The sequence below is a fragment of the Clupea harengus genome, chromosome 3 (assembly GCF_900700415.2).
Source record: "Clupea harengus chromosome 3, Ch_v2.0.2, whole genome shotgun sequence".
NCBI classification, from domain to species: Eukaryota; Metazoa; Chordata; class Actinopteri; order Clupeiformes; family Clupeidae; genus Clupea; species Clupea harengus.
The window spans coordinates 18,454,170-18,472,128 of NC_045154.1; the positions used below are offsets into that span (position 1 = coordinate 18,454,170).

General features: G+C 46.1%; 1 protein-coding gene across 2 annotated transcripts in view; it reads right to left on the bottom strand.

The window, feature by feature from the left end:
* Positions 1 to 647: 647 nt before the first annotated feature.
* tbc1d2b (TBC1 domain family, member 2B) overlaps positions 648 to 17,959 on the bottom strand; it is a 30,399-nt gene continuing 13,087 nt past the window's right edge. Inside the window, exons 5-14 of one of the 2 annotated variants that reach the window (XR_004163407.2) lie at positions 17,356 to 17,597; positions 13,177 to 13,566; positions 12,207 to 12,317; positions 9,823 to 10,001; positions 7,760 to 8,254; positions 6,994 to 7,111; positions 5,354 to 5,539; positions 4,166 to 4,287; positions 1,324 to 3,768; positions 648 to 1,239 (exon numbers count right to left, since the gene is read on the bottom strand). Coding sequence is in view for 1 of the 2 variants with exons in the window: in XM_031564836.2 (XP_031420696.1) it covers positions 3,573 to 3,768; positions 4,166 to 4,287; positions 5,354 to 5,539; positions 6,994 to 7,111; positions 7,760 to 8,254; positions 9,823 to 10,001; positions 12,207 to 12,317; positions 13,177 to 13,566; positions 17,356 to 17,597 (2,039 nt within the window). In the remaining variant the exon portion in view is untranslated. Of the gene's footprint in view, positions 3,769 to 4,165; positions 4,288 to 5,353; positions 5,540 to 6,993; positions 7,112 to 7,759; positions 8,255 to 9,822; positions 10,002 to 12,206; positions 12,318 to 13,176; positions 13,567 to 17,355; positions 17,598 to 17,959 lie in introns of both variants that reach the window. The other variant, XM_031564836.2, reaches the window with a different exon arrangement.

Here is a 17,959-nt window from a genome sequence, read left to right on the forward strand (position 1 = left end):
TGGCGCTGGATTGAGGTTTACTGCGGATAAGGCATAACACTGCCATCTGCCGGAGAGTGGAAGAACCAGCTCAGCCTGGCTTGAGGTAAACTTGACTGTGGGCGAGACAGGAAATGTCCCTTGTGGCTTTTAAGAGAGAACTGACACAGAATATTCACACATACCAAACTTTGTGCATCAGTTCTTTCAGACTGACTTCAGAAATAAAGTACCTCAGTGGAATGTATAAAACTGTGGGGATAAAAAAAAAAGAAAAAGGAAAAAACAGTGTTCACGCCAACTCAAATAACAAAGAAACATCCAGCACTATATGTGCAACCTGGACACATCCATAGAGGCTGTGCAGAATGATGCGCTCCTCGGAGGCTGAGGTTAAAGGCCTATGACACTGGACACATGTTAAAGGCCTATGAACCTGAACACATCCATAGAGGCTCCTCGGAGGCTGAGGTTAAATGCCTATGAACCTGCAAACCCTCTGAGGGAGTGAGGCCTCTGCGCTAAGAGTTCACACAATTACCTCACAATTCAAACTATTTGTTCAGCCGTACTTGCACATACTGCACATGGTGATGCAACCCCCTCCCACACACAGCCGCACATTTTCACCTACTTACACACACACACAAAAAGGCAAAAAAGCTGAGTGCAGAATAACAATGTTTATTAAGTAAGCATGCTATTTATAAAAAAAAATTCAAGAAAGATTACACTGTAACACATAACAGGTTGTCTGTCACTTTCAAATGAAGGGAACAGCACTTTCTACCTGTATCGTCATTTTGAACAGGTGTCAACATAGACAATTAGACCTTACATTTCCAACAGAAAGGTCAAAGGTCAAGCTAGCCATGGTGGTGGGTAGATAGTAAAGTTGAATGTCCACGAGCACACCTCAGCAATGTGTTATTATGAGCCATAAAACAAAAAAGAATACAAAGAGAGCAAAAAGGAAAATGGAATGACATCATAGCTTATGTGATTTAAGTGAACAAAACAACTCAACAGCAACTGTACAGTCCAGACACCTCCTCTTATCACTTCTGCAGGGGAGCGAGGAGTAGTCCAGACACCTCTCATCACTTCTGCAGGGGAGCGAGGAGTAGTCCAGACACCTCTCATCACTTCTGCAGGGGAGCGAGGAGTAGTCCAGACACCTCTCATCACTTCTGCAGGGGAGCAAGGAGTAGTCCAGACACCTCTCATCACTTCTGCAGGGGAGTGAGGAGTAGTAGACACCTCTCTTATCACTTCTGCAGGGGAGTGAGGAGTAGTAGACACCTCTCTTATCACTTCTGCAGGGGAGTGAGGAGTAGTAGACACCTCTCTTATCACTTCTGCAGACACGGAAGCCCTGCGGGGGAGAGAGGAGGAGCCAGGAGAGCCCAGCGACACAGCTAGGGTGTGGAGGATGGAGAATGGAGGAGGAGGAGGCCCATACCAGTTTAAGTCATTAAGCAAAGCACTCCACCCCACCCTGAGGTGCTGAAGAACAGAGACATGAAATCCTGACTGAAGATGAAGCATTGGGTGCAGGACAGTTTATTCATTTGAAACATCATTTGAAAACAAAGTGAAAAAAAAAAATAGAAGATGACCATGTCTACACCAGAACCAGATCTAAACCTGATTGTAAGTAGATTTGTACCAGCGTTGTCCTGGGATACTGTGGAGACTGTGCAAAACGAGGGGGGAGAACGTAACAGGGCGACCTGAGAGACCAGCTCTCACAGAGAAATTCAAAATTCACAGTTGTCATTTTTCTCTTCGTCGTGTCTCGTCCAACATTCTGTGTGTGACTGTGCCAGGACACTGCAGCAGGTATTGCATAGTAGGAAAGGGCTTCAGAAGGACATGTCATAGTATATATGACAAAAGGACATGTCATAGTATATGACAAAAGGGGAAAAAGTATTTTAAAAATGTTACAGTTCCCACTTGTATAATACATAGAAAGAGAGATTCAAGTTGAACCAGAAGCAAAGACATATAAAAGATATTAATTTTGAAGGATTGACAGAAAAGGCATAGCCATCGAACATGAGATGAGGAAAACGCTGGAAATGTACAAGGAAAGAGACTGGGAAACATACGCAGCAGAAGTTGGGCCTCAGAGCTGAAGAAAAGTGCAAAATAACAGATAAGGCTTTACAAGAATCCCTCATGAGTGAGCTCTGATGGTCCAATTCCATTTCTTCTGTGAACAAAATTTGGCACTGGCATGTCTTAAGTCTCCACAAACGAACCATAATCAAATGTTATACTTGATTAAAAATACACGTCCTTTTTGTACTGATTCCCAAAAAAGTAAAAAAAAGTCCTTCAGTCAATGGTAAACTGTGAGTAAACACAACAGTATAGAGGCAGATAGCTAATGAGTGCACTAGTGCCATCTAGTGGCTGACAGGAGGAATACATGATACATCTTGATAGAGTGCAGTGTTTCTTCTGCAGCAAGGCAAGTAGGGTGTACAGTCGGTTAACACTGTGGTCTGGATTGTAAGATTTGTCTTGAGCAAATGCCTCATTTACAGCCATACATTTTAGGACTGATCCCGAGATAAACTTGAATAAAAACAGAACTAGGGCTTGAGGGAAATGGAAGAACTAGCTGTGGCATTTCTCAAAAGGTGAGGCGTAATCTGCCAGCCTAGCTCTTTTATAATGTAGCCATACTGCAGAGCACTGCAGCTGCGCGCTAATATAAATCACAAGAAGCATTCGCCAGGGACAACCTTAGCAGTGTGTGCTAAACACTGCTGCAGCAGGACTGTAAACCCACTTACGTTCAATCCATCTGGAACCAGAGAGGTCCTCGTCTCTCAGCAGCTTCTTTGGTCAATCCGTTCTAGAGGTTTGTAAGACTGAACGATCTAGAATGACCTTGTGCTAATTCTAGAACAGAACATGCGGACTGAAAGGACAGGCACACTCTGTTTGGGTTGATCAAGGAGAATACTGGCAGCAGCTATACTTCCAGGGTAAAGTGATTGAAGTGCCTTAGAAGACATGTACACAAGGGAGAGAGAGAGAGAGAGCAGATTTGTGGAATATACACACAATCATCAAGTGGTATAATACATACATCATGAAAGCAAAATAACTAAATGTAATATATCATTTTACAGACAAATGTTACTGTAATGACTGAAAAGGATCACCAACATGATCAAATCACTGAGAATTCTGAACGATTTTTAAGGAGTCCGTTGTTTCCCTGTGAAAATACTGATTTGCATTGAAGTACTGTAGGATGGCGCCCAATGGCAGTTTGGCCATCTCTGAAGCAAACACAATCTATCAGACCGGCCAGCCCAGAGGGACTGGCAGAAATACTGTTGGGGTACTGGCTGTGCGTGCGTCTTTGGTCCAACAGCCTGGAGCACAGCCGCTAAAACCACGCTGCTAATAACACAAGCATTCAGCATTGCTACTTCCTGTCTGAGTCACTTGAGGGCAACACTGTCCTTAGAGGGGTGGGAACCTCTCTGTGATAGGTCCCGGGGCAGTTCCAGAAGTCGCAAGAGGCGGGCTGAAATAGAAATCCTGTGACCTGATTGGCTGCTGCGTGTCTAGTTGTCTTCCTCGTCGTCGCTGATGAGGTCGCGGCCCTGCTGGGAGATCTCGCGTTCCCGCAGGAACGTCTGGCGGATGGCCTCCAGCTCGGTCAGCTCCAGACGGACCTTCTCCAGGTGGAACGTGCGCCGGTTCTGGATCTGGCGCAGAGGGAACGGGTTCATGTCCACAAACGCTATGTTCATCAACTTCCTGTAGGGGGAGCCGCACAGACAACAAGACTGCTTAGTGCTTAGCTTAGTTAGAGCTCTCCGCACCCATGATGCAACACTACACAGAGAATATCAGCGCATGGTGAAGATTTATCCCTATAGGTAAGACTAGCATTGGTAAGGAATAAGAAATGAATAGATTAGAGTTACTGTGTTACCTCCGTCACCAACAGTCACTTCGTCACAGTTACAGAACACAAACAACTATTTTAAATTATTTGAAGAACACAAACATCCATTTAAAGTTATTTGAAGGACACAAACGTGAAAAAAAAAAGAAAAAGTAATTTATGTTTTGATTTGTATTTTAACTTTAGAGGACACTTGTGATCCAGCCCATTGGCGCTGGTCGAGCTGTATTGTCTAGCAGGCCCTACCTTGAGTCCAGGATGGTGCGCGTGAAGTAGCGGAGATATTTGAATATGGCCATGGAGTCCTGCAGTTTCAGAAACTCCTCTTCTTTGTACTTGAAGACGGCAAGGGCAACGCGAAAGATGATCTGAAGAGAAAAGAGAACAGCACTTAGCTCTGCAGGTATTGATCTCAGTATCTGACATGTGATAACCCTGACATTTGAAACCGGCACTAAAGAGTTCTAATATTATTCTTGACGCACAGAACCAATTGTTCTTTTGTTCTTTGGCTTGAGGACAGAACGCTCTCTTTACAGAAGTGACAGCGGTGTCGACCAATCACACAGCTCATTTAACAAAACACCTACTGTTGCTCATCCGTCTTCCTGGTTGCTCTCCACGGCAACACTCTGGCAAGAGCGAGTGCTTTGTCCAAGCTGTGATAATCACTGAGCCAGGACTGGGCTGAGCTGAGCTGAACATGATGTCCAAATTTCTAATGAGTTTCTGACTGAAAGTGATTCCTCAAGCACAGGAGTGTTTGCCATGTCGGCCTTTCTCTCTTTCGCTATTCTTCAGTCTTTCCTTACCCTCTCACTTTCACTCGATGTCCTTCCAACTTTCACTCTCACTGGTTTCCCTTTCAAAATATATGTCCTTCCATCCCACTAACTCTGCCTCATTGGACAGTTTAAGCTGGCACTGTAGACATCTTCTAGCCTATCAGCCAGAAAAGGCACCCACGTGAGACTAGGCAAACCCTGGAGATCTAGAAGAAGGGAATGGGAAACCAACCGAGCAAACGCTGGTCCACAGAGCTAAAGAATAGTGTAGTTACCAGGTAAGGCTAAACAGGTAACAGGTTACCAGGTAAGGCTATACAGGTAATAGGTTACCAGGTAAGGCTAAACAGGTAACAGGTTAACAGGTTAACAGGTAAGGCTGATGGTCCAATTCCACTTGTTCCATCAGGATGCATTGAAACGACAGGTAGAACCCCAGCCTTAGTTACCTTAGGCCCCTCGTACAGGTAGAACCCCAGCCTTAGTTACCTTAGGCCCCTCGTACAGGTAGAACCCCAGCCTTAGTTACCTTAGGCCCCTCGTACAGGTAGAACCCCAGCCTTAGTTACCTTAGGCCCCTCGTAAAGGTAGAACCCCAGCCTTAGTTACCTTAGGCCCCTCGTACAGGTAGAACCCCAGCCTTAGTTACCTTAGGCCCCTCGTACAGGAAGGAATCCCAGATCTTGAAGAGGATGTCGCTGACCACACTGTCCACAAACACCACCAGGAACCAGTTGAAGGTGATGAGGGAGAAATCCACCTTGTACTGCTCAAAGTGAGCGTGCAGCCGCGGCAGCTTTTCACACATCAGGTCCTTAAACACGCGCTGATCCACCTGAGGGAGAACCGTAGACACCACACACCACAGAGGTCAGAGGTCAGGTCCAGCCTGCAGCACAACAAGACACGAGGTGGTTTTAAAGGTGTAGTCCGTGACTCTGGCAAAAGGTCTAGGTGATATTTGCTCTCAGCAGCCAATCAGATTACACGCCTCTCTTCCGTGCTCCTGAAGCGCTGTGCTGATTGGCTGGAATAGTTTATGGCTTGGTCCAAACCACTTTGTTTGTTTCCCATTTACAGAGCCTGGACTGTGTACAAACATCTGAGTTTTTTTAAGCAAACAGACAGAACATACAGCTAGAGGACGGTGAAGAGCAATTCGATAATTTTGGAAAAAAATATATTGGATTAGAATAAACCTACGTAAGACCCAGAGTCTTACAATAAGCGGTTATGGCTTTTTATGACAAATGTTTTACTTTTGCTGCTCTGAAATGTAAACTAAAATGACATAATAAAAAAACGTTAACTAACTGCAGCTGATGGCCCAATGGTCTTCTTTAATTTAAGGCTTAAGCCATGAATGGTTATTATGCAATGTGTAGAACCATAGATATTCAAGTTTGAAAGGAAACCGTGAAAATGATCACAAATACTCCTCTAAACGGTATTAAACATGACGTTCCAAGTTATTTTTTCAGTATTATATACAAAGATTGGGAGATTATTCTATTCAGAAAAGCAGAGTTTTTGGGAAAGCTAAGATACGGCATAGACCCCTGACCCCACGACCCCTGACCTCTGCCCCTGACCCCATGACCTCTGACCCCATGACCTCTGACCCCACGACCCGCCGCTGAGGAAGGGAGGCAAGGAGAAGAGTCACAATGATCAGGTAAGAAAAGAAGAAGATGGAGGACAAGTTCTCATGCAGCACACACAGTTTCTTTTCAAAAAGCCAACCAGGCCGTCTTTCCTCAGGTGTTCACTAAAGTGCGTCTAAGGCTGGCTGACACGTCAAAGGAATGATCAAATATCCTATCCAAAGATGTCCTCACATTGCTGTACCGTATCATCTTACAGTATCAAACACACACTTCTGATGCAGGCTCGGGGGCGAATAGAGATCAGAGGATGCAGAGGGCTGTGAGTCATCCGACAGCTACGCCGCTGGACCACACCAGCTAATGACAGAACACAGAGCCCCAAGGACCATACCCAACTGACTCCCGTCGCACGATTATGACATCATCCACCGCAGACAGGCACACCGAGCCAAGGCAGAGAGCCCTGGGAGTGTTTTCATCCCTTTAGCGAAACACAGACTGGTAACGAAACACTGTCTGGTACAGAAACACTGACTGGTAGCGAAACACTGACTGGTAGCGAAACACAGACTGGTAACGAAACACAGACTGGTAACGAAACACTGACTGGTAACGAAACACTGACTGGTAACGAAACACTGCGCAGAGCAGGAGGGGAGAGAGTGTGTTAACAACGGCGTACCTGGGAGCCCAGCAGTGTTTTGGTGTAGTAGTCTCGTGGCATGAAGACCTCCACGATGGCAGTGAGGCACCAGAAGGCATCCTCCTCCTCCAGATACAGGAGGGCTATGGCTGCCAGCCTGACACAGAGACAGAGGAGCTCAGAGCACATCCCAGTGAACCGTACCTTACATTCATTGCACTAGGCCCAAACATCGAACATCATTAGAGTACGTGGGTCTGACAGCAGACTGAAACAGCAAGTACACATAGAAATAGAGACCGCATTTTATGGAATTAACACCGCATGAATAGATAGAAGACACCAAAATAATTTAAAGTGGGACCAAAATGTCAAAGAGCACAGACATTTCTATAATGTATAAAATCTAAGACTTAAAGCTTCACACATTCTTTCACTTACACTAACAGTCTATGAATGTATGAGGTTTCACTGCAATCAGGGGAACTAAATTAAGATTGAGATGAACACATAGTGGTACACTGGACAGAGGAATCACAAGAGTACAATGACAAAAACATCATCAAATATACAATCTAACATAGAGGAGGTGTGTTAATCTAACATAGTGGAGGTGTGTTAATCTAACATAGTGGAGGTGTGTTAATCTAGCATAGAGGAGGTGTGTTAATCTAACATAGTGGAGGTGTGTTAATCTAGCATAGTGGAGGTGTGTTAATCTAACATAGTGGAGGTGTGTTGATCTAACATAGTGGAGGTGTGTTAATAAGAGTGAAGAGAACAGGATGAAGCTCTTGAGCGCCACCTGTTGAGGCCTTGGCAGTATCCGATGTCGGGGCACCTCCAGGAGAAGGCCAGCAGCATGTTGCGCAGCTTCTGGACGCCGTCGGAGGAGGGCGAGGAGTAGTGCTTGTTGTTGGGCAGCGTGCGGAGCAGGTCCAGCTCGATCTGCTTGGAGGCCGGGTTCTGCTTCTCGCCGGCCAGACTGAGCAGACCCCGGTAGTAGTCCTCCGCCAGGCACTCTCGGACCTTCCTGGTGTGCAGCCACACGCACCAGCGCCAGACTTTGGGCCGGTGGACGTGCGGCACACCGCTGCGGATCAGCGCCTTGAGCTCGGGGGAGCGCGTCATCTCCCGGTTCATGGTGCCCGCCAGGTAGTTGTCCCACTTGACGCTCACGGACACCTCCTGGTCGGTCAGCGAGATCGTCTTCAGGTCCAGAGCCCGCACCTTCGCCACCAGCATCTCCTCCTCGTCCTCCTCCTCTGGGAGAGTCTTAAAGCCGTAGACATCATACTCACTGGGGGGGGATAGAGAGACACAGACGACGAGATTACACAACATACCCAACAGCCTTTCAGACAGACAGATACACAACATATAACACATGAGGAAGAGGTGGGATACAGAGTTAGCACTGTGGGGTGTTGGAGGTAAGAGATTGACTGTGTCGGTGTAGTGTTGTTACCTGACGTACAGGTATGTCTGTGTAGTGTTATTACCTGACGTAGAGGTATGTCTGTGTAGTGTTGTTACCTGACGTAGAGGTATGTCTGTGTAGTGTTGTTACCTGACGTAGAGGTATGTTTGTGTAGTGTTGTTACCTGACGTAGAGGTATGTCTGTGGAGTGTTATTACCTGACGTAGAGGTATGTCTGTGTAGTGTTGTTACCTGACGTAGAGATGTGTCATGTTGTATTATTACCTGACATACAGGGGGGTATTCGTCGTAGCTCGCTAAGCGGTTTAGCGAGCTAATTTTCAGGCTAAGATAAAAAACGCCCCTCTTTTTGGTTCGTGGAAGCAACTTTTGATAAATCACCATAGTTACATATCGATTAGCACTAACCTACTCCAGGGCAGGCTAACTTAAGTGTAGCTGGATAAGCTTGCCACACCCCCGGAAAAAGGAGGGATCCATTGACCAAGGACTGATATTAGAGTTAGATTAGCGGAGGGAGAGAGTTCTTTGCGATCGCCAAGATCCATTATTCTTGTATGAGCGCTACCGATTCAGCTGACAAGGAATCATTAATTTACAAGACCTTCTCGAGTCATTTATTGCAAACACCACAGTCGAACATTGACTGTCTTGCGCTTTTTTTGCGAGTGGTACATTTTTGTAGTGTCGGTGATGCGGAGAACAAAGCACTCATAATTATATGAGTGTTATTAGTACACCATAGCATATCATTATTGTAGAAAATCATTAAGGTGGACTCATGATAAGAATAGAGAGAAATACAGACAATTTATTTTCACTGCTTCAATTTATTGCATTTGTTATTAATACATTTAGTCATTTAACTGACGCTTTTATTCAAAGCGACTTCCAAGGAAATGTAAAACTACATCGAGGAAGGAGGTGAGGGGATTCGAAACTAGCAACCTTGCAGTTCCGAACCGGTAGAGGAAACCTCTGTACCAGTTGACACTTGCCGTCAGGTATTCATACATAGATATCACCCTATAAACATCACAACACACCTTGCTCTCACAGCGGTGGTGGTGTTGAATTTTGCCATGATTATGGTCTTGTATTCTTCATAAGCGTTCATGTTCATCTCCTACTCGCCAGCGGAGAAAAAAAGAGCCCTTTTTTTTGAGTTTAGAACCATTATACCGTTAGCAAATCATGGTTTTGGTGATCGACCTTTCCTGCCTTTTGAAGTAGGACGTGCACGCGCAAATGCCATGATAACTTTAGCCTGGTTGAAATTAACCACATGATTTGGATGCGGATCAGCCGTTAACGAACCGATATTTGCTGTTCTCAATCAGCTCGCTAATCTTAACGGGCTAAAAGGCCAATTGATTAACTTAGCTTAAACCCTACGACGAACGGGTGTGTCTGTGCCGTGTTGTTACCTGACGGTGTGAGGCTTGAGGAAGGTCTGCTCCTGCTGGTCTCCGCTCTCCACCTCCAGCGCGTCCTCCAGGAGCCGGGTGATGACCTCGGAGGAGGCGCCCAAAGGAGTCTTTACCTCCTGCAGGAGCACCAGGTACTTACTCTCCACCTGGCACAGCTTGGCCTCCCGGGCTGTGAACTACAACAACAACAAGATCAACATCTTTAAAAACGTCATCAACAACACCACCACCAAAATAATCATCAAAAACACCAACACCAACGTCAACAAAAACACCAACGTCATCAAAAACACCTAACACCAATACCACAACCACCAACATCAAAAGCACCATTATCATCAAAAATGTCATCATGGTCTTCAACACTAATGTCAACGACAACCAGCGATGACAAGAGCATCCCACAAAGATCAGGCTTCTGATGGTCACCAGCAGTGAACGGAAAGCTCACGCCAGTGAAGACAGAGAGGAGGGGAACGCTCACGCCAGTGAAGACAGAGAGGAGGTGGAGGAGGGGAACGCTCACGCCAGTGAAGACAGAGAGGGGGTGCACTGAGGGGAACGCTCACGCCAGTGAAGACAGAGAGGAGGGGAACGCTCACGCCAGTGAAGACAGAGAGGGGGTGCAGGAGGGGAACGCTCACGCCAGTGAAGACAGAGAGGAGGTGTTGCAACAGTGCAATAGTGTCAGTAGAGACAAAATAGAGAGTTCACACACACACACACACACACACACACACATTCACAGATACACACACACACACACATTCACAGATACACACACGAGCAAGCATAGCACATATATATACACGCACACGCACACACACACACACACACACACAAGCACTCCGTGACATACACTCACTCAAATCAAACCCACAACCAAATATGCATAAAAACTTAGATGAGTATATATACACACACACACAACGTGGAAAAACAGTCACACAGAGAACATGCAGACACATTTACACATTCACATCTCTAACAACCACAGGTTTATTTTAACCCAAACACACTCAGCAACACACACAGGTTTAACCCAAACACACTCAGCAACAAACACCAGCAGAGCGGAAACCAGCTCACAGACACTCAGCTGCTAACACAATGTCAGGAAACATAAATAACCCCCAGACACCCTCACCCTCAAGGGTCCCCCAGCGCTCACCACTGACTAACTTACTCTATGGTATTTCAGTATTATAAGTTGTCTATGGTATTTCAGTATTATTAGTTGTCTATGGTATTTCAGTATTATTAGTTGTCTATGGTATTTCAGTATTATAAGTTGTCTATGGTATTTCAGTATTATTAGTCGTCTATGGTATCAACTCGTACCCGCGTACTTTGATGTCAAAATGCGTGTTAGGTACGCAAAATGTGTACATGTTGGCAGGTCTGTTTCAGTATTATAGTTGTCTACTGTAATACTTCATGCCACCACATGAACTTTGAAATACCCTAAAAATGTGATCTTTCTTTAAAGCATGAAATGAAGCATATGAAATTTCCCAGAATTTCAGCCGTCAGAGAATTACACATCAGTTACCGGTAGTCTGCCTAAAGATCTTGCCTACACTTACCAAATGAGATGGCTCGGTAACCAGCGCACTGTGAAATGTTTTAATTATCTGAACTACACTGACTGGTTTTGAAATGGAACGGGTGTAATATATTCTTGGCCACTGGTTGACATTTTGGCGCTGTTCCGAGTTTGTCATTGTAAATGATGGCAAGCCAGACAAAAAGCCTAGCAAACACCAGTAGGTGACACCCCTACACAGTAGTTGGCTATGTCTTGTAAATGTTGTAAAAGTAAATATCGTGACATGCACCAGGACATCTCTCAAGACGTAACATGTCCCCAGGACATCTCTCAAGACGGAACATGTCACCAGGCTACTGTTTCAGGATGAGAACTTTGAGGGCTAAGGCTACTTGATGATTTCTCATTGAAGTTGAGTTTTCTGTTTTGTTTGTCATGTCAGTTATACTGACTAAATGATGCTGGTGTTTAAGGGCCCCGTCATGACTATGGTTTTATTTGAACTGTTCATTTAGAGAAACTCTTCAAGCCACCTGCTGTGTTTATACTGATAATGAAAATGATGGTCCACCCCCAGCTCACAATAAACTGCCCTCACTCTCTCCATATCACTCTCTCCATATCACTCTCTCCATATCACTCTTTCTCTCTCTCTCTGATTTTACCTTGGAAAGCTGTGCTACTTCCTTCAGTGCCAGCACTTACTTCCTTGTCATGTGGACACACACACACAAACACACACATCCTGCCCCTGACACACTGCCTCTTCCCGCCCCCTTCCACCCACACACCCCCCCCCCACACACACACACACACACACACACAGTGTTACCTTTGCCTCCAGAGCTTTCTCCCTGCTCTCAGCATTCCTGCGTAGGGCAGTCAGCTCCAGGATCTCCTTGTTCAGGAAATTGTTCTGGGATTTGTAGCCCTCTAGATTGTCCTGAGGGAGAAGAAACAGTCAGTGTGTTACAACCAGTTTCCGGACAACACACAGTCAGTGTGTTACAAGCACACACTCCGAACACCACACAGGACAAAACACAGCCAAGATAAACACAACTACTTATGTATGTCAGAGGAATGAACGTTATTTCACGGTCAAGAAGAATTATATGGACTTCTGTAAAATTAAACTGCTCTTTACAAAGTTAGTATAAGAGCTAAAATGCTGTGTATATGCCCTATACAACATCAGAGCATAGCAACAGGAACGCTAGCAACAGTAACTAGGGCACCACTTACATCTATCTACACAGCTTAAGGAGATCATCCTGCATCCAATCAACTTGACAACACACAAGAGCAGACATCATGGCAGGGCCAGGGGTCACTGCAATAGAACTACAACACCTGTAGTGCACTGTGCTCACTGGTGTAGACTTATGCTCTGTAGGATGTGCTATGCTCCATAGGATCTGCTACGCTCCGTAGAATGTGCTACACGGCGTAGGATGTGCTATGCTCTGTAGGATGAATTACGCTCCGTAAGATGTGCTACGCTCTATAGGATGTGCTACACTCCGTAGGATGTGTGAGCTCAAGCACCTGAGAACTGGTCAAGCAGGTGAGCTACAAACATTAGCAGAGACCTGACCTAAAGTCACTGAGTTGTGGGAGAGCACAGTCCCACACTGGAACTCAAGAAGTGAGCATGCTAGCAAGGAGGCTAAAATCATGGGGGCTAGCATCTTGCTAGCACGTCTCTTAAGGTGTTGGGGAGTAAAGTTCACTTACTGAACAGCACTGTGCCAGCTGGCCACCGTTACACTAAAATCAGCATTACCATAACGTTTCCCTACCTTGAGGGTGGCGAACTCGAGCTGGTCCTTGTTGGCGAGTGGGGAGCCTCCTTCGGCCGCCTGCCCACCCTCCTCCTCCTCTTGCTGGTACAGTTTGATGATGACCTCGTCCTTGGCCTGGATGGTTTCCATGAGCATGCCCAGCTGCTCGTTGATCTCGCCCACCTTGATCTTGAGCGTCTTCAGCTCCTGCTGCAGGCTGTCTTTCTCCAGGGCCAGCCGCTCCATGTGTCCGCAGAGGGCCTGGATCTGCCCCTCGCGCTCCTGAAGGAGGGCGTCTGCCTGGGCCTGCGCTTGCCCGGGATCACCCGACGCTGGCGCCGCCGCCGCCGCCGGGCGCCGCTCGCACTGGGTACTCCGAAGCGTCTGCTGGAGGAGTCGCACCAGCTCCTGGGAAAGGAAATAGAAGGCGGGGATCAGACAGCAGCCTTGCAGGGGCCGCGGGAGAAACGGGCCAAACCTGGGCATCTTTCAAACCGAGAGGAGAGCAGAGAGCCCAACACAGGCACCCCGGGGGTTAGCACAGGAGAGCAGAGAGCCCAACACAGGCACCCCGGGGGTTAGCACAGGAGAGCAGAGAGCCCAACACAGGCACCTCGGGGGTTAGCACAGACCCTGAGTGGGACTTCATTCACACAGACAGGACTGGCTGCCTTGGGAGTTCACACAAACACTGCAGCTTAAGGCTGAAGTCTTAAATGAACTATGAACTATGAACTCTGCAATTCTCACCCTCAGTTAAGACCAGACCTACAGACACTTGGAGCCTAAGCTTACCCCACCTACTGGGGTCTACTGTGTGTTAACATACCCGAGATGATTAATTCAATCATCAGTTAGGGGTGTGTGTGTGTGTGTGTGTGTGTGTGTGTGTGTTAGGGGGGGGGGGGGGGGGGGGGGGGGTGGTACAGACGGTGCAAGATACCCAGATGCCTGACTGATAATCAACCCTGGATCCAGCTGGATGAAATTTATGAGAAAGGGGGCACCAAGAGGAGAAAGAGGGCACTAAGGGGGCACTAAGAGGAGAAAGGGGGCACTAAGAGGGGAAAGGGGGCACTAAGGGGGGAAAGGGGGCACTAAGAGGGGAAAGGGGGCACTAAGGGGGGAAAGGGGGCACTAAGAGGGGAAAGGGGGCACTAAGAGGGGAAAGGGGGCACTAAGGGGCAATCAGGAAAGAAGTGGATGGAAGGGGAGAGCCAATTGGGAAATTCTGTCAGAAATGACATGTTGTATTACATTTCCTAAGTTTATAAATCCCCCAATTAGGACCTACTGGCCTTCATAAAAAGTGATGTTGAGCTTTGCCTCTGCTCACAGTAAATCCATTGTCATGGGGGCAGACTAATCCAAACAAGCAATCATAGCATTCACTGATGGATGTATTGGTCTTTGATGAATTTCAACTGTCAGCTAACAAAAGTATAGGTATCATACAGATGTCATGTGAGAGCAGTTTATCTCTGCCATGTGAGATTAGTTCATGGCAGTTTGTCAATGGAAGGCGAGGACCCGATGATGCAATCTAGGAGATGCCTGTTTTTTTTTGCTTCTTTTTTTTTTTAGACTGCAGGGGGCTTTCCATCTGACCGCATCCCCAGGGGACCTTCTCCAACATCAACTCACAGGGAGCGTTTCCAAGCCGATTCATGAAACAAGATCTGAATTCATAATGTTTCATTCAGTCCAGCATCGCTCATTAAAAAAATTAAAAATTAAAAATTAAATTTTAGACAAACCAAACCTAATTCCATTAAAACAATTTCAAGAAATCCATTCATCACACGCAGCAAGGCCAAAAGATAAACCCCACAGTGGAGAATATTCACTGGCTTTACTGTAAACCAGGGGGGATAGACGAGAAGATCTGTCTGTCTGTCTGTCTGTCTGTCTGTCTGTCTGTCTGTCTGTCTGTCTGTCTGTCTGTCTGTCTGTCTGTCTGTCTGTCTGTCTGTCTGTCTCTCTCTAATAAAGTGCGTCTTCACTAGGAAACCCAAAGACATTTTAAATCCTTAAATGCTTATAGTTTTACTAATCTTAAATTCTCCCTGTAGCAAATACAATACCTATGTTTAGGACCTGTCATTTATAAAAATAAATATTCCAAATTATTCTTTGGTCTGTTGTCTCTAACACTACAAGTTTATATTATGATTTTATAATATTCCCTTCAAATCACGTAGAGCAAGATGCACTATGAAACTGCAAAGCCTTTTATTTCTGTCAGGAGGGGCAAATTACTTTCTCTGCTTGTGAAACTGTTAGGTTTGGTAGAAGGTTAATGATACAAACTGTAGGTCATAAGAAGTTTTAAAATTGTAACACATTAATCACAACAACAACAACAACAACAACAACAACACCCCCGACACCTAGAGTCAGGTCAGACAAAGACACGCTTCCTACTTATGAGGTCAATTTTGTTAGAGAGACCCTTCAAGACATTCAACATATACGACTGATTGTAAATGCTACCGAGTTACTGAGGGGTTACTGTTGATTATTCGCCATCAAGGAAACAACCTGTCAGACTGGTGTGAAAATAGTCAACAATACCTGTGAAGACTAACCATTATGCTGAAACAGAGAAAGAGAGAAAAGAAAACAGTCAGCTAAAACCATTATGTCTTGAAACTTAAGTACTATTACAAGTTGGAAAGTACTATTAAAATCTCATGAGGCACTCTCTCACGCACGCATGTACACATGTACCAACACACACACACACACTATTAAAATCTCATGAGGCACTAGCACATGCAGAAGTGCTCTCTTTCTCTATCCCTCTCATTTCAACGAACACACCTTAATACAGGAAGGGTTAACAGACACCCAACACGGATCAGATCCTCACACACACACACACACACACACACACACGCACACCCTATTAAAATCTCATGAGGTACTCGCACATGCAGAAGTGCTCGGTTTCTCTCTCCCTCTAATTTTAACGATCACTCCTTAAAACAGGAAGGGTTAACAGACACCCAACACGCATCAGATACTCACTCACACACACACACACACACACACACACACACCAACAGATATCAGACACGGCTACAGTCAAACACATTCACAGACACACACATAAAGGACACGCCACCAAACCCCCCCCGCCCCAACCCGAGTCAGTCGGTAGAGAAGTGATATGAGGCTGTCAGCGCAGCACTGAGAACAGACAGCTTAACAGCCATGTGGAGACAGAGAGTCCTTTTAGCTCACAGTTAATCTCCCCTCAGGCGACAGGCCACTGAGAACCCACTGAAATACACCACTGTGTTAGCCTTTCCTCACAACATTACCTCAATACCAGTCTAGCTGTTCCACCAATGGGCTAGCCTTTCCTCACAACATCACCTCAATACCAGTCTAGCTGTTCTACCACTGTGCTAGCCTTTCTTCAAACCAGTCACATCACAGCTCACAGACCGTCTAGCCTTCCTTCACATCACCTCAATACAAGTCTAACTGCTCTACCAATGGATCGTCATTCCCTCACATCACCACCTCAATACCAGTCTAGCTGTTCTATCACTGGGCTAGCCTTTCCTCATAATATCAAATGGATACCAGCTCAACTGTATCACCTCAGTAATACTCTAACATCTCCTTACAACAGCACCTCACTACCAGTCTAACCGATTTCCAATGAGGAGAATGTTGTTCACTTACGCCTGGCAAGCTCCTCTACATCACAATGTGTTCCAAGGAAAGCCAGTCCAATATCACGACAGTTAAGACACATTATTATACAGCTCCTCAGAATACTGCAGAATGTTCCATTGATTTAAATGGGCCACCTCAGCGTTCAGAGGGCCGAAATTTCTTTATAACGACGGCTACCATTGGCAATGGGTGTTGTGCTTCTGATACACATCTTTCATATCATTCTGCAAGTAGTCCGTTCACTTAACGTAGCGGAAGTTCATTGTAACTTAAAGTCAGCAACTAATATGTTGCTGTGCAACTTTATAGTTCTATTTGCTTGAAGAATTCTTTTTTTCTCAATGGAAGCAACAAAATCACTTTTGAGAAATGTCTTTTGGTAACCTTGGTAACCTTCTGTTCCGGTGTAAAAATCAGAACAGCATTCTGTTTGGCATTCATTTTTTCTGCCTGATGAGCTCCTCCAACTCAGCATGTCTGATTTTATGACCAGGAGAACACGGTTACCTTCTGTCCGGCGAGCTCCTCCCTGAGGTGTGTCTGCTCCTCCTGCATGCGCGAGAGCTCCTCCTGCTGGTTGTGGAGGCGCAGCTGCAGCTCGGAGCCCTTATTGCCGTTACACTCCACCGGAGACCCCTCGGCGCTGCGGCTGGACCGGGCAGAGCCCAGGAGCCCTTCGCGCAGGAAGGGGCGCCTCGCCCGTCCCGTGCTCCGCCCGAAGTCGAAGGTGAACGCTGAGCCGATGGAATCTGGGTGGAGAGGAGGGGGAGAGAGAGATCATGCTTTAAAAAAACACACAATGAGAGGAAACACTTTCACTGCATGTTTGTGTATCATCAGCAGACACACCTTCCCAAGCATAGAGTGTGTGTTGACTGTCAACTCATCTTTATGTCAGTCTTCACGAACACAATGTACCATGCCACTGTTGAGTTAGTTAGTGGAACAAAGTCTTTCAATATTCTAACCATGACACTATATCATAAGGGAGAGTGACTGACTACTCAAGTGAGTGAGCCATCTGTGGCCATCTGTGAAGCGTGGGAAGGGAGGCCTCACGTCTGTGTGTGTGTGTGTGTGTGTGTGTGTGTGTGTGTGTGTGTGTGTGTGT